At 33.4% G+C, this 13,070-nt stretch overlaps 1 protein-coding gene across 1 annotated transcript; it reads right to left on the reverse strand.

Annotated features, from left to right (window-relative positions):
- Positions 1-9,694: 9,694 nt before the first annotated feature.
- On the reverse strand, positions 9,695-11,738 carry LOC108365480 (uncharacterized). The gene is made up of 2 exons (XM_017619515.1): positions 11,664-11,738; positions 9,695-10,128 (listed from the first exon to the last, which is right to left on the reverse strand). Exons 1-2 carry the CDS (start codon positions 11,725-11,727, stop codon positions 9,770-9,772), a joined length of 423 nt encoding a protein of 140 aa, XP_017475004.1. The 5' UTR covers positions 11,728-11,738; the 3' UTR covers positions 9,695-9,769.
- Positions 11,739-13,070: the final 1,332 nt, after the last annotated feature.

Genomic DNA, 13,070 nt, shown 5'->3' on the forward strand with positions numbered 1-13,070 from the left:
ATTTGCCGTTTGGAAGGAAAATTTTAATTATTCGCCAATATTTTGGCGAAGATGTGCAACAGATATGACTGCGGTGGCGTGGAGCGAATCTCGATCTGGGATGTTATTCCTGATGCGAATTGATGGAAATATTGAAGCTTGGGACATTCTTAACTGCGACGACGACTACAACGAAGTCGACAATCAACTTTGGATTAAATATAGAAAATTAAACTAATTGTAGTAAAAATAAATAGAAATTAAACAACAACATCAGACGTGGCAACGATATTTTTATAACAAACAAAAAAGTTCACAAATTAACAACACCTGTAGCACCAGCAGCAGCAACAACAAATAACCAATCAAGCCAGCAAACAACAACAATAACAACTTGAGTGTCAACAACTTTAACGGCTGTAATAGAAGTATTGGTGAGCTGTATGGTTCATATTTTCTCTAACATTAGTATAAATTTAGTACTTATTTTTGTTAAAAATAAATAAATACATTTTTTTTTTATAATTGTAAACTTCCCTTCTTGAGGTCTATTTGTTAAAGTTTAAATAGTCAAAATGTTTCATTCACCACAACATGATACACATACACCTACACGCAATACACATAATTTAAATGAAACGCTTATTGATTTGCCAAATAGTTCGTTTAACGAGCAGTTAGGAAATCCGTATGTCAATCGGGATAGTAATGAGATTTGTGCTACATCAGTCAAATTACCACAATTTTGGACAAGTTGCCCGGAAGCTTGGTTTATCCATGCGGAAATGCAGTTTAGTACAAAAAATATTACACAGGAAACAACGAAATATGAGCATACTATTACTGCACTTCCGCAAGAAGTTATAGTAACCATTTTAGATTTTATTCAAAATCCGCCAGAAAATAATAAATTTACCGCGCTTAAGAAAATATTAATTGAAAGGAATTCATTAAGTGAGAATGCGAAATTAGATAAAATTTTATCGGATTCTGAAATGGGTGATCGTAAGCCCTCAGAATTTTATCGGTCGCTTGTATTGCTTTCGGGTTCCAATTTTAGCCAAGAAATTCTTAAGAAACTTTGGATGAGGAAGTTACCGAAGAACCTAAACGTGATTTTAGCTAGTTCTAATTCAAGCAGTATTAGTGAATTGACGAAATTAGCTGATAATGTTTGGGAGGTTATTAGCAAAAGCGAGATAGCTTCAGTTAATGATTTTCAAAATTCAAAAAGTGAAAATATAGTTATAGCTAATTTGGTTAACACCACTGCTTTAATTTGTAAAAATTTTGAGAAACTTTCTTTAGAAATATGTGAAATGAGGAGGGAAATGAATCAAAATTATTCAAGATCACGTTCAGTGAGTAGGAATCGTTTTAGGAGCCCTTTTAGACATCGATCAAAATCACGCGACAATCCGAATTGGTTATGTAGATATCATTATAAATTTGGAAACAAGGCTAAAAAATGTGAACAACCATGTGCATTTTCGAAAAATAATAGTCCAACAAACGAAAGTCGTCCGTTGTTGCGGCGACAAACAACGGGAATTTGGACATTTCCACACGTCGCCTTTTTATATTTGATAAAACAAACAAACTAAATTTTTTAATTGATAGCGGAGCAGAAATTTCGGTACTTCCAGTTTCTAAATTTTCGAATACTAGGAAATCTTCAGATATAATTTTAACGGCAGCTAACGGCTCAACTATTTTTACATACGGGAAGAAACTTTTGAATATTAATTTGGGTTTAAGGCGTGAGTTCCTTTTTACATTTTTGATTGCTGATATTGCGAAGCCGATTATAGGAGCTGATTTTTTGTGTAAATATGGACTTCTTATTGATATTAAAAACAAGTGTTTAGTAGATCCGTTAACAAATCTATCAGTTAATACAATTTCGTACTTTTGCAATGTCCCTCTTCCGAAAATTTTTTCAGTAGATGATCAGTATACAAAATTATTGAAGGAATTTCCTTCCCTTATTTCTGAGCCAGATTACTCAAAACCGGTTAAGCATACAACGGTTCACAGACTTGTCACTGAAGGAAATCTTCCTTTTTCTAAGCCAAGGCGCTTAGATCCTATCAAATTTAAAGTAGCTAAAACTGAATTCGATTTTTTAGTAAAAACAGGGATTTGTAGACCATCAAATTCATCCGTGGCATCTCCACTTCATTTAGTACCAAAGAAAGAAGTTAATGACTGGCGTCCTTGTGGTGATTTTAGAAGACTTAATATTGTGACTGTACCGGATCGTTATCCCTTGCCTCATATTCACGATTTTAATATGAACCTTAGGAATAAAAATATATTTTCAAAATTAGATTTAATTAGAGCGTATCACCAAATTCCAATGGCAGAAGAAGATATTTTTAAAACGGCGATTACTACTCCTTTCGGTATGTTTGAGTACACCCGAATGCCTTTCGGGCTGAGGAACTCAGCGCAAACGTTTCAGAGATTCATCAACGAAGTAGTAGGTGAATTAGATTTTGTTTTCGCGTATATTGATGATCTACTGGTTGCAAGTGAGAGTGAAGAACAACATTTAAAAGATCTACGGGTACTTTTCGAACGTTTGTCTGAGTATGGTTTGAACGTCAAACCAAGCAAATGCATTTTTGGTGTTCCAAGTTTAGATTTTTTAGGGCATTGTTTATCTGAGGCAGGGATACAGCCTTCTGTAAACAGAGTAGAAGCGATTCGCAATTTTGAACGACCGAAGTCAATAAAACAAGTGCAAAAGTTTATTGGTATGGTTAACTATTACCATAGATATATTTCAAAATTAGCTGAGTTTACTGGAGTTATATATGATTTAATTAATAAAACAAGTAAAAAGCGAGACAAAATTTTGGTTTGGGATGACAAATCCATTAAAGCTTTTGAATGCATTAAAGAGAAGTTTGCATCTAAGATTTTGCTAAATCATTTTAGTAAAGATGCAAAATTGTCTTTAACGGTAGATGCATCCAATACAGCAATTGGTGGTGTCATACAGCAGCATTTCAATAATAAGTCTGAACCACTTGCGTTCTTTTCAAAGAAACTCTCTCCAGCAGAAATGAAATATAGTGCTTTTGACAGGGAACTTTTAGCAATTTATTTGAATATTAAACATTTTCGGTATTTATTAGAAGGAAGACAGTTTACGGTTTTTACTGACCACAAGCCCTTGATTTTTGCTCTAAATTCCAAAACTGAACGTAGTCCAAGACAAACAAGACATCTCGAGTTTATTGCACAGTTTACTAGTGACATACAGTATATTAAGGGACAGGCTAACATTGTAGCTGACACGTTATCTCGTGTGTTTGAAGTAGATGCGTTTAAGAATTCGGAACTTAATTTCAAAACTTTACAAAATGAACAGCAACAGGACAATGAACTCGATAAAATTATTTCTGAGCAAAAATTTCGAAATCTTAATTTAGTTAAAATTTCTGTTCTGAATTTTAATATTTGGTGTGAAGCTTCAGGAGAAAATCCTAGGCCTTTTGTTCCAAGCAGTTTACGTAGAACAGTGTTTGATATATTACATGGAATTTCTCACCCTGGTACCAAGGCTACACGCCGATTAATTGTTAATAAGTATTATTGGCCTAATATGAACAAGGAAATAAACATATGGTCAAAAGGATGCATAAGTTGTCAGAAATCTAAAGTTTATCGTCACACAAAATCTCCTGTAAGCACAATTCCAATTCCAAAGAGTAGATTTGAACACATACATTTGGATATTGTTGGACCGCTTCCTGTTTCAAAAGGTTATCGCTACATTTTAACACTTATTGATCGATTTACACGTTGGCCGGAAGCATATGCTTTAAAGGATATTTCTGCACAGACAGTAGCAAATAAATTTATTACTGAGTATGTATCGCGTTTTGGTGTACCTTTAGAAATTACGACGGATCAAGGCACTCAATTTACATCAAAATTATTTTCGGAACTAACTAAATTGCTTGGAAGTCACCATATCACAACGTCTTCCTATCATCCTCAGGGTAATGGTATGGTGGAACGTTTCCATAGACAATTAAAATCCTCAATTTTGGCTAGAAATGGAACTAGAGATTGGTACAATGAGCTACCGATAATTCTTCTAGGTTTACGATCGGTGTACAAAGAAGATATTGCAGCCACTCCAGCTGAAATGATGTTTGGCCAAAATTTGCGTCTACCTGGAGAACTTGTTATGCCAACTACAGAAAATGTAACTTCGACCGAAATTTTAAATAGTTTACGAGAACGTTTTAAAAATGTAAATTCAAATTTAAAACATCATAAAGAATTTGATTCAGGAATTTATGTTCCAAAAGATTTACAAACGTGTAAATTTGTTTTCATTCGCATCGTTAACAAGCATTCTCTTCAACATCCGTATGAAGGACCTTACAGAGTTATTGAAAAAGATAAGAAATATTTCAAGGTAGATGTAAATAACGAAATTAAAACTATTTCGATTGACAGATTAAAGCCAGCGGTAGTTGAAAGAACACAATCACATAACACTAACAATCACACATTTTCAACAACGACTAAAAAGAAACAAGTTACTTTTAATTTATATCATAATGATTCTCTGGAAGGGGGAGTATTGTAGGGTTCATACTTTTTATTATACTTGCTTCATTTTTTAACTTTGTTAATTTTGAAATTTTTGATTTAAGTTATTTTTGTAAATGGAAATCAAAATGAAAATTTTTCTTCACTTCAAATTTTTTCATCTTGCTGTATAGTTAAAAATGTATTTTTGTTAAACATTAAAAATTTAATTGGAACTAAACTTTACCGAAAATATAAGTTTTTGAAAGCACTACAGCCGAAAACCCGCTTTTTTAGAATTTTGATTGGTAATAGCAAAAATATGGTTCATTATGCTTTAAAAAAAACTGTGTGAAATTTGGAATTTTTCGGTCAACATCCTAGGCTCGTCCGGAAAGTCCATTAAAGTTCAATATGCTCAAAAAATAAAAATTAATAAATTAATTAATTAACACATGTTTTTACAAAAATTGAAATAATCTTCGAAAGTATTAGTCCTACATAATTTGGTATATGGACCTTTTTTGGAGAGAATCGAAGTTAGCTAAAAAACAAATCTTTTTAGTACTTGAACTTTGATGGACTTGGTCGAGCCTAGGATATTGACCAAAAATTTTCACATTTCACAGAACTTTTTTTAGAGCATAATGAACCATATGTTTGCTATTTTACTCTCATCCGATCTAAGCGCTTACAGAGGGACGAGGTCTAGGATATAATTCGACGCTCGCTGTCTATACCCTTCCCAACCACGATCTCCTACGCGAAATATAAGCGGAGATCCCTTAGCAAAATATCCTAGCCTTTTATATTATCGTGTCTCCCAGGAACTGAAAATTCGTTTACCACTTCATTTCGTTACAAACTCCAGATTTATTTTAATGCATTGAATATATATATGTACATAATGAAAAGCAAGCAAGCAAATAGTTAATGTTTTTTTTTTCTTTTGGCTTCATAAATAGTAACACCATCCTATTCAAAAATTTTTTTCCTTAATCATCAAAAGGAGTGATCAACAATCTTAGCTTAATATATGGGAGGCACTGTAAGTATCTGAACTGAGCATAAACGACTCACATAGGTGCTTGCAATGCGACAAAATCTTACTATACCTAGTTAGTTGGTTCTTGTGGCCTGTCGGACTATTAAATTACATTGCTAGGCTCCTCGTTGGCAAGCGTTTTTTTGTAAGAAAGAAGTTTTGTATGCATATAACACTCTTAATAATATTGCCCAATAATAAATACCTACATAAATGAGTACATACGTCTTTATCAAGGGCTTACCCTCCATTTATGAGCGTAGTACATTTAATATAAGCGGCGTAAATCTTTTCGATCATTTGTTTCGGCTGAGCAAAACACGTTGAGTTAAGGTAACGAAAAAATTGTACGATGGAAAAAATTGCGGAAAGTTGGCAACTGTTGAACTGAGCGGAAATACTCAACTGTGCGTTTCTAGGTCAAACAGTCTACGGTTAGACAATATAAACGCGCCCAATGTGTCACGAATTAGGAGCATAATCAGAAAAAATCGGTGTGTTATTTAATTTAAGCATTCAGATCAAGTATAAACCACACACCCGGACACAATTTTATTGGAATCTAAAATTATGTTCACATTGCACCATTAACTAGAGTTTGAAGTTTTGTGTTTATGAACAACTGTCAAGCGTTCACGCTGGAGTGTTTGAAAAACTCAGAGTTTGATTTGACATTTGTTTGTTGACATTTGCTTGTTTAATTTTTCTTGCTCACATCGTTCTTGTTTTTCACCAAAATGCCTTCAAATATAAATATTATTTTGTATATTCTTAAAATATATTTTACAACAATCCAAAAGTATGTAGAATTGGAAAATGCTTGTGCTCAAAGCATTTCGCTTTACCGTACTATAAGTAAGGTTTTGCTTGAATCAACAATGGATGATATTAACAATTCTGCAGAAACTGCATAATAAAATGCATTGGAAACTGGTAGACCAACTTTTCCTAGTTCTTGTTATTCGATTTTTATACGGTTGCCAGACGTACTGATTTTATCAGTACAGTACTGATTTTTCAACTCTTGTACTGGTTTTATTAATTTCTTCAATCGTACGCTAATGTCCTGATTTTTCAAAATTTGTACTGATTTGTACTGAATTTCCAATTCGTGCAAAGTGCTTTAGGATTTTATTAATATTTTTACATAACGTTGGAGCTTCCTTAAACTGTACCGTAAAAAGTAAGAAGAAAATAATTTAATTATAGTTGACATTTTTCAGATAATGTTTCATATGCCCAAGAAATTAATACAACAAAAAGATCAACCATATTATGGGCATATCACCGAGTCGTTACATCCCAGTTGCGATAATATAATTAAGCTTAAATTATTTAAAAAGAAGACTGATTTTTTTGTCCAGTGTTAGCTGTCTCGAAAATAACTTTCAGTTTAATAACAACAAATATGAATATTCGAATGGCTTTTGCTTATAACTTACAATTCTTTTTTCACAATTTACTGATACTGTAAAAGAGTTTTGCATACAAGACATGAAGTTGGATACTATTTTCAGCGAATCTGAGTCTTTAAAAGTTTTTGCGTATTTGAAGAAATTAGTTTCAGCAATGAGGAAATATGGATGAAGTCCTTAAATAGTGGTACTTTTCCACAGTTTGAAATAATCGTACCTATTACAGTATCCGACGGATGTCATAACAAGCGAGTGTGAAGGATTAGATTCTTGCGACTGACAGCCATGGGATATATGCCTATTCCGGTCCGTAGGATCTAATCCTTCAAACTCGCTTGTTATGACAGTGCGAATCGGACTAGATCCGTGCGAACGACAAACTAAAACGAAGCAACTGAGAGTATTAAGTTTGCTTCCTGGCGCAAAGAGAGAAACCTAAAACACTGAAGATGGAAATGATCTCATTATTGCTATTCAAAAATGTAAATTTCACGACAGCGATTTAAGTGAAAAATGATTTTAGTTTTTTTTATTTTTATATGGAAATTGACAGCAAATAAAAAATCATTTTCCATTTAAATTTTTGGTGAAACCGGCTGTTACATTCATAATTTCGCTTTGAATAAAAATGTACTGAAAAGTACTGATTTTTTAGCATTAAAAAGTCTAACGTACTGATTTCGCGCATAAAAAATCTGGCAACCCTAGATTTTTATTAATATATACATATATCTTGCCGTTGTAGAATCGGAGGGGTATGTTTCGGGAGATTGATTGCCAAGGTAATGGGGAAGAGTTCTTTAGGAACATGCAGCGCAGTAGCTTCAACAAACTATGCGGTCTTCTTTCATGTTTGGAAAAGAAAGATACAAATTTTCGGAAAGCCATTAGCCTTGAGAAGCGGGTAGCCATTGCTCTGTATGCCCTGGGATCGTGTTCTGAGTACCGAAGTGTGGGTAATATGTTCGGAATTGGAAAATCGACTGTATGCTTAATCGTGTTAGAGTTTTGCAAGCAAGCATGGATTGTATTACATCCTATTTACCTTAATCACTTCCCTCTCAGTAGAGAAAAGATACGAGAGTGTATGTCTGGGTTCAACCGAATTGGGTTTCCTCAATGCATTTGTGCAATTGTTATGTTTTTATGTTTTAACGCGTACATACATTTGTACAATTCACTCAATTAATTTTTCTCATTTAATTTTCTAAGAAGCCACCGATTACTTTAATTACAAAGGGTGGTATTCCACCGTGCTTTTGGCTTTAGTTGACTCCGGGTAAATTTGTCTTCCTTTGGACTATATATGTATGTAAATTTGTAACATAAATAAAATTAACCCTCTTTTGTAGATATCGTTTTCTTTACATTAATGTTGGTAGTCCAGGAAAATTTAACGACTCATACATTTACGAAAGGTTATTATTTAAGAAAGAGCTGCATAACTGTACTTTGCTTAATGAAATGAGTATTCAATTAGAGTCAGTAAACATTCCGGTGTTAATACTAGGAGATTCTGCATTTCGTTTATCGCAAAACTTAATGAAACCTTTTCCGTTTAATCTCAACCATACCTCTGCACAAAAAAAAATTCAACTATCAAATCTATCTGTCTAAATGTTGCAGGGTAGTAGAAAATGCGTTTGGTCATTTAAAAGCACGGTAATGGGCTTACAATTAACTTCGGTTGAATACTGAACTTTTTTATATATATGTGTATACATATACCTATGTATAATTTGTGTTTGTAGATTCCGCAAGATTGGTAAAGGAATTGATAATAACATCCGAAATGCGAATGCAGTGATAAAGGCATGCTGCGTTTTACACAACTTTTTAATTGAGGAGAAAGATGGCATGCCTAGAATTTGGTTAAGCGAATTAAAAAATATCGACCGAAATAGAAATTATCCAAATCGCTCAACAAATTTGATGCACAACAGGCATGAAGCCGAATATATAAGAAATGCTCTCAGTATACTTTTCTGTAAGTATGGGTGCATTCTAAATCGTAAAATTACAAAGCAACAACTATACCTAAGCCCCAATACCCCAGCAAACACAGTCTCTAAGGCTGGCGCCATATTTCCATTTTATATTAGAATTCTAATGTAGTTCTTGAATCGAAAATCCCATAAAATTTAAAAACAAGTTGTACATTAATAAATTAGTTCCAGTGTTTATTAAAAATAAACATTATTAAAAACATAAAAATATAATTCCTAAATTTTGTGCAAAACTCGCAAAAATTCAGCAAATTTTCATCCAAATTTTCAACTTGTTAGTCATATTTTTTGAATTTTTTGAGTATGCATATTTTTGGCCGACCAATTTTATTATAATAAAGTACAAGTTTTAAAAAGCTAGGAATTACAGTTGATTTTTGACAATTTTTTTACGCAGGGTCTTCCATATAAAAGATTTTTTTCGAAAATACTTTATATGGGAAAAATGCAAAACGCCTTCAACAAAAAAAAGGTGTCAATGCGCATTTTGACTAACTTGGAACTTGCATTCTTTTACTAGAATTTAATGGGCTGCAAAACTGCATACTCAAAAAAATTCTACAAAATTTGATTAAAAAGTTGAAAATTTGGATGAAAATTTGTTGAATTTTCGCGAGTTTTGCACAAAGTTTAGGAATTATATTTTCATGTTTTTTGTTGTAGAATGGAAAACATTTATACAAAAACTTGGTGTAAATATATTAGAAAAAAATTGTTTCCATATATTGTGAAAGATTTGCTGTGCCAATACTTTTTGCCGGCAGTGTAAGTTAATTTAATCGGCTTAAAAAGTCCAGAACGCCTTCCGTTAATTTTTTATTATTGTCGCGCATCTTTTTTAACACCTCTAACTTCTCCTTTTCGACCTTCGTTATTTCTTCCCCCATTTTTATATTCTCGGCAGCTGCTTCTTTGTAGCATTTGCTGAATTCGTCATACATTTGCATTAATTTTTCTATATTTGTCTTCTTTGCAGAGCGCGCATTTGAGGACGTTGGAAGTTCCACCGACGACGGCGGGGGTGACAGCAACTCAGTGATCGACGACGAAGGTGACGGCAACGCAGTAGTCGACGGCGAAGGTGACGGCAGTGACACAACCAACGGAGCTAGCATTTCTGGAGAATTGCCTGAAACATTGTAACAAAAGCCACATAAATAAAATAAAACATATGACAAATTAATGCAAATATATGTACATTAGCGTGGGCCGAAAACCCGCTTTTTTGGAATTTTGATTGGTAATAGCAAAAATATGGTTCATTATGCTTTAAAAAAAACTGTGTGAAATTTGGAATTTTTTGGTCAACATCCTAGGCTCGTCCGGCAAGTCCATTAAAGTTAAATATGCTCAAAAAATAAAAATTAATAAATTAATTAATTAACACATGTTTTTACAAAAATTTAAATAATCTTCGAAAGTATTAGTCCTACATAATTTGGTATATGGACCTTTTTTGGAGAGAGTCGAAGTTAGCTAATAAACAAATCTTTTTAGTACTTGAACTTTGATGGACTTGGTCGAGCCTAGGATATTGACCAAAAATTTTCACATTTCACGAGAAATCTTTTTTTAGAGCATAATGAACCATATGTTTGCTATTTTACTCTCATCCGATCTAAGCGCTTACAGAGGGACGAGGTCTAGGATATAATTCGACGCTCGCTGTCTATACCCTTCCCAACCACGATCTCCTACGCGAAATATAAGCGGAGATCCCTTAGCAAAATATCCTAGCCTTTTATATTATCGTGTCTCCCAGGAACTGAAAATTCGTTTACCACTTCATTTCGTTACAAACTCCAGATTTATTTTAATGCATTGAATATATATATGTACATAATAAAAAGCAAGCAAGCAAATAGTTAATGTTTTTTTTTTTCTTTTGGCTTCATAAATAGTAACACAATCCTATTAAATTATTTTTTTCCTTAATCATCAAAAGGAGTGATCAACAATCTTAGCTTAATATATGGGAGGCACTGTAAGTATCTGAACTGAGCATAAACGACTCACATAGGTGCTTGCAATGCGACAAAATCTTACTATACCTAGTTAGTTGGTTCTTGTGGCCTGTCGGACTATTAAATTACATTGCTAGGCTCCTCGTTGGCAAGCGTTTTTTTGTAAGAAAGAAGTTTTGTATGCATATAACACTCTTAATAATATTGCCCAATAATAAATACCTACATAAATGAGTACATACGTTGCTAAGGGCATGAACGAACGAATAAAGATCACCCAGCACGGCGTGCGAGAAAAAAGTTATTTTTTTGCAGTGACGTCATTTTTTCGTCGCCATGTGAATGAAACGGAATGAAACCTGTGTGTGAATGAAAGAACCGATTAAAAAATGACGTCATCAACTATTATTTTTTTTCTCAAATGCAATTACAAATACACGGTTGCCGTGCTGGGTGATCTTGTTAGTTGGTTCATGGCTAAGGGGTCACCAGATCGACAGACTTCTCACGTACTACCAAAAGCTCTTCGCTAGGCTGTGAAATAGCAGGTACACGTGTACAAGCACACGTATGTATATACACCTGCATAGGCATGTACACATGTTACATACCTACATTAAGTATACATATTTACGTACGCCAGTCGATTTGGATCTGCTTATCAACGAGAAAACAATATGACAAAATTAACAACACTTACATATGAACGTACAGCTCCAGCGTTGAAAGGCCTTCCACCGTGGTTGTTGTAGTCTCGCGATCATTTACAGTAGGGATGCCCAAATCAGCACATATGTGTCGCGGGCGACTACGCGTGCAAAGCTTTGCACAGCGGTGTTGTGCAAGCGCGGAAGCAAAAAGTTATCGGAAGGGGAAAACGAAGTCAACAGAATAGTGAGATTGTATGTGTGACAGTGATGGAAAATTAGTGTTTTTGAGTATTAAGTAGTGAGTATTTTTTTACATTTAATCGTATGTGCTTAAACTGATGAATGATATAAACATAGAATCGCAAGCAGAAGAATCTCGCTTCCACATTCTGCATATGCGCTTAACATTTTTGCTTCAACAAATTTGTCGAAATTTCATCTCTAAAGCAAATATTAAATATCATTTAATATATACTTTAGATTTAAATAACCATTTTTAGTGGTGGGCAACGCCGCAAACAGAAAAATTCAAAAAATCAATGGTATTTTCTAGACACTTCAAACTTGCACATTGTTAACCCAAAACATGTCTACAAATTCTGAACAAAAACTGTGAAAATTTGATGAAACTTTGTTGATTTTTTTCATTCTTTCAAGTCTCGATTTATTTGCAAGGTTTTTGTTTGAAAATGAGCTACAATTTTATAAAAAGAATAATTAAAACTATTTAAAAAAATAAAATAAATACCGGGTGACCGTGTAATTTTGTCAAAGATGAAGACATTGATGATAAAACATTAATACACTATATAGGTCAGTTCATATTAATGAAAAATGAGATCACTATCGATAAAATGGAAATCCTCAAGGGAAATTTATAATTTCAATGCATGGAATTTACATACATTTTCTTACTTTCAACCCCCGAATTGCTCAATTACTTCTATTTCTGCAGGATCGCCATTAGGTAAATTGCATTTCCAAAGCTTTTTTCAAAATAAATAGCGATGAGGGATATTTCACCCGCCGGTGATAAGAAATCGCAATCACCATAACGCACATCACTAATATTACTGTTCACAATCACGTTTACATTCAAAATTACAATTCATAATTTCGTTTTGTAGCAAATATGAAATATAGGTATATCCATTTACTTAAATGTAAACGGATTAAGAATCAAAGTGCTAGAAGGATTGAGCGTTTGGTACAAAAAGTATTTTTGATGTTGAAATTGTTCTTAAAATCGGCAAATTGTACTTTTGTACATTTTAAAATTAATTGTACTGCAAAAAGTACAATTGTACTTAAAATATCAACACTGTTTCACTGGCGCTGTACTTGCTGCAGCGTGCCAGATTTGAGCGTACCCAATTTTTTACCGATAATAACTCATGCGAGGGATTTGGGTATTGGGCATTTTACAACACTATTAGGAAGTATACATATCTGTGTTC

Source organism: Rhagoletis zephyria, unplaced genomic scaffold, assembly GCF_001687245.7.
Source record: "Rhagoletis zephyria isolate East Lansing unplaced genomic scaffold, Rhagoletis_zephyria_1.1 Rzeph_scaffold_01886, whole genome shotgun sequence".
Taxonomy (NCBI): Eukaryota; Metazoa; Arthropoda; class Insecta; order Diptera; family Tephritidae; genus Rhagoletis; species Rhagoletis zephyria.

Excerpts from the sequence above, each read along its gene's own strand:
- LOC108365480 (XM_017619515.1), bottom strand. The coding sequence starts at position 11,727 with ATGATCGCGAGACTACAACAACCACGGTGGAAGGCCTTTCAACGCTGG. Across the intron at positions 10,129-11,663 it reads CTGGAGCTGTACGTTCATAT|GCAATTCTCCAGAAATGCTA; the intron begins GTAAGTGTTGTT and ends ACAATGTTTCAG.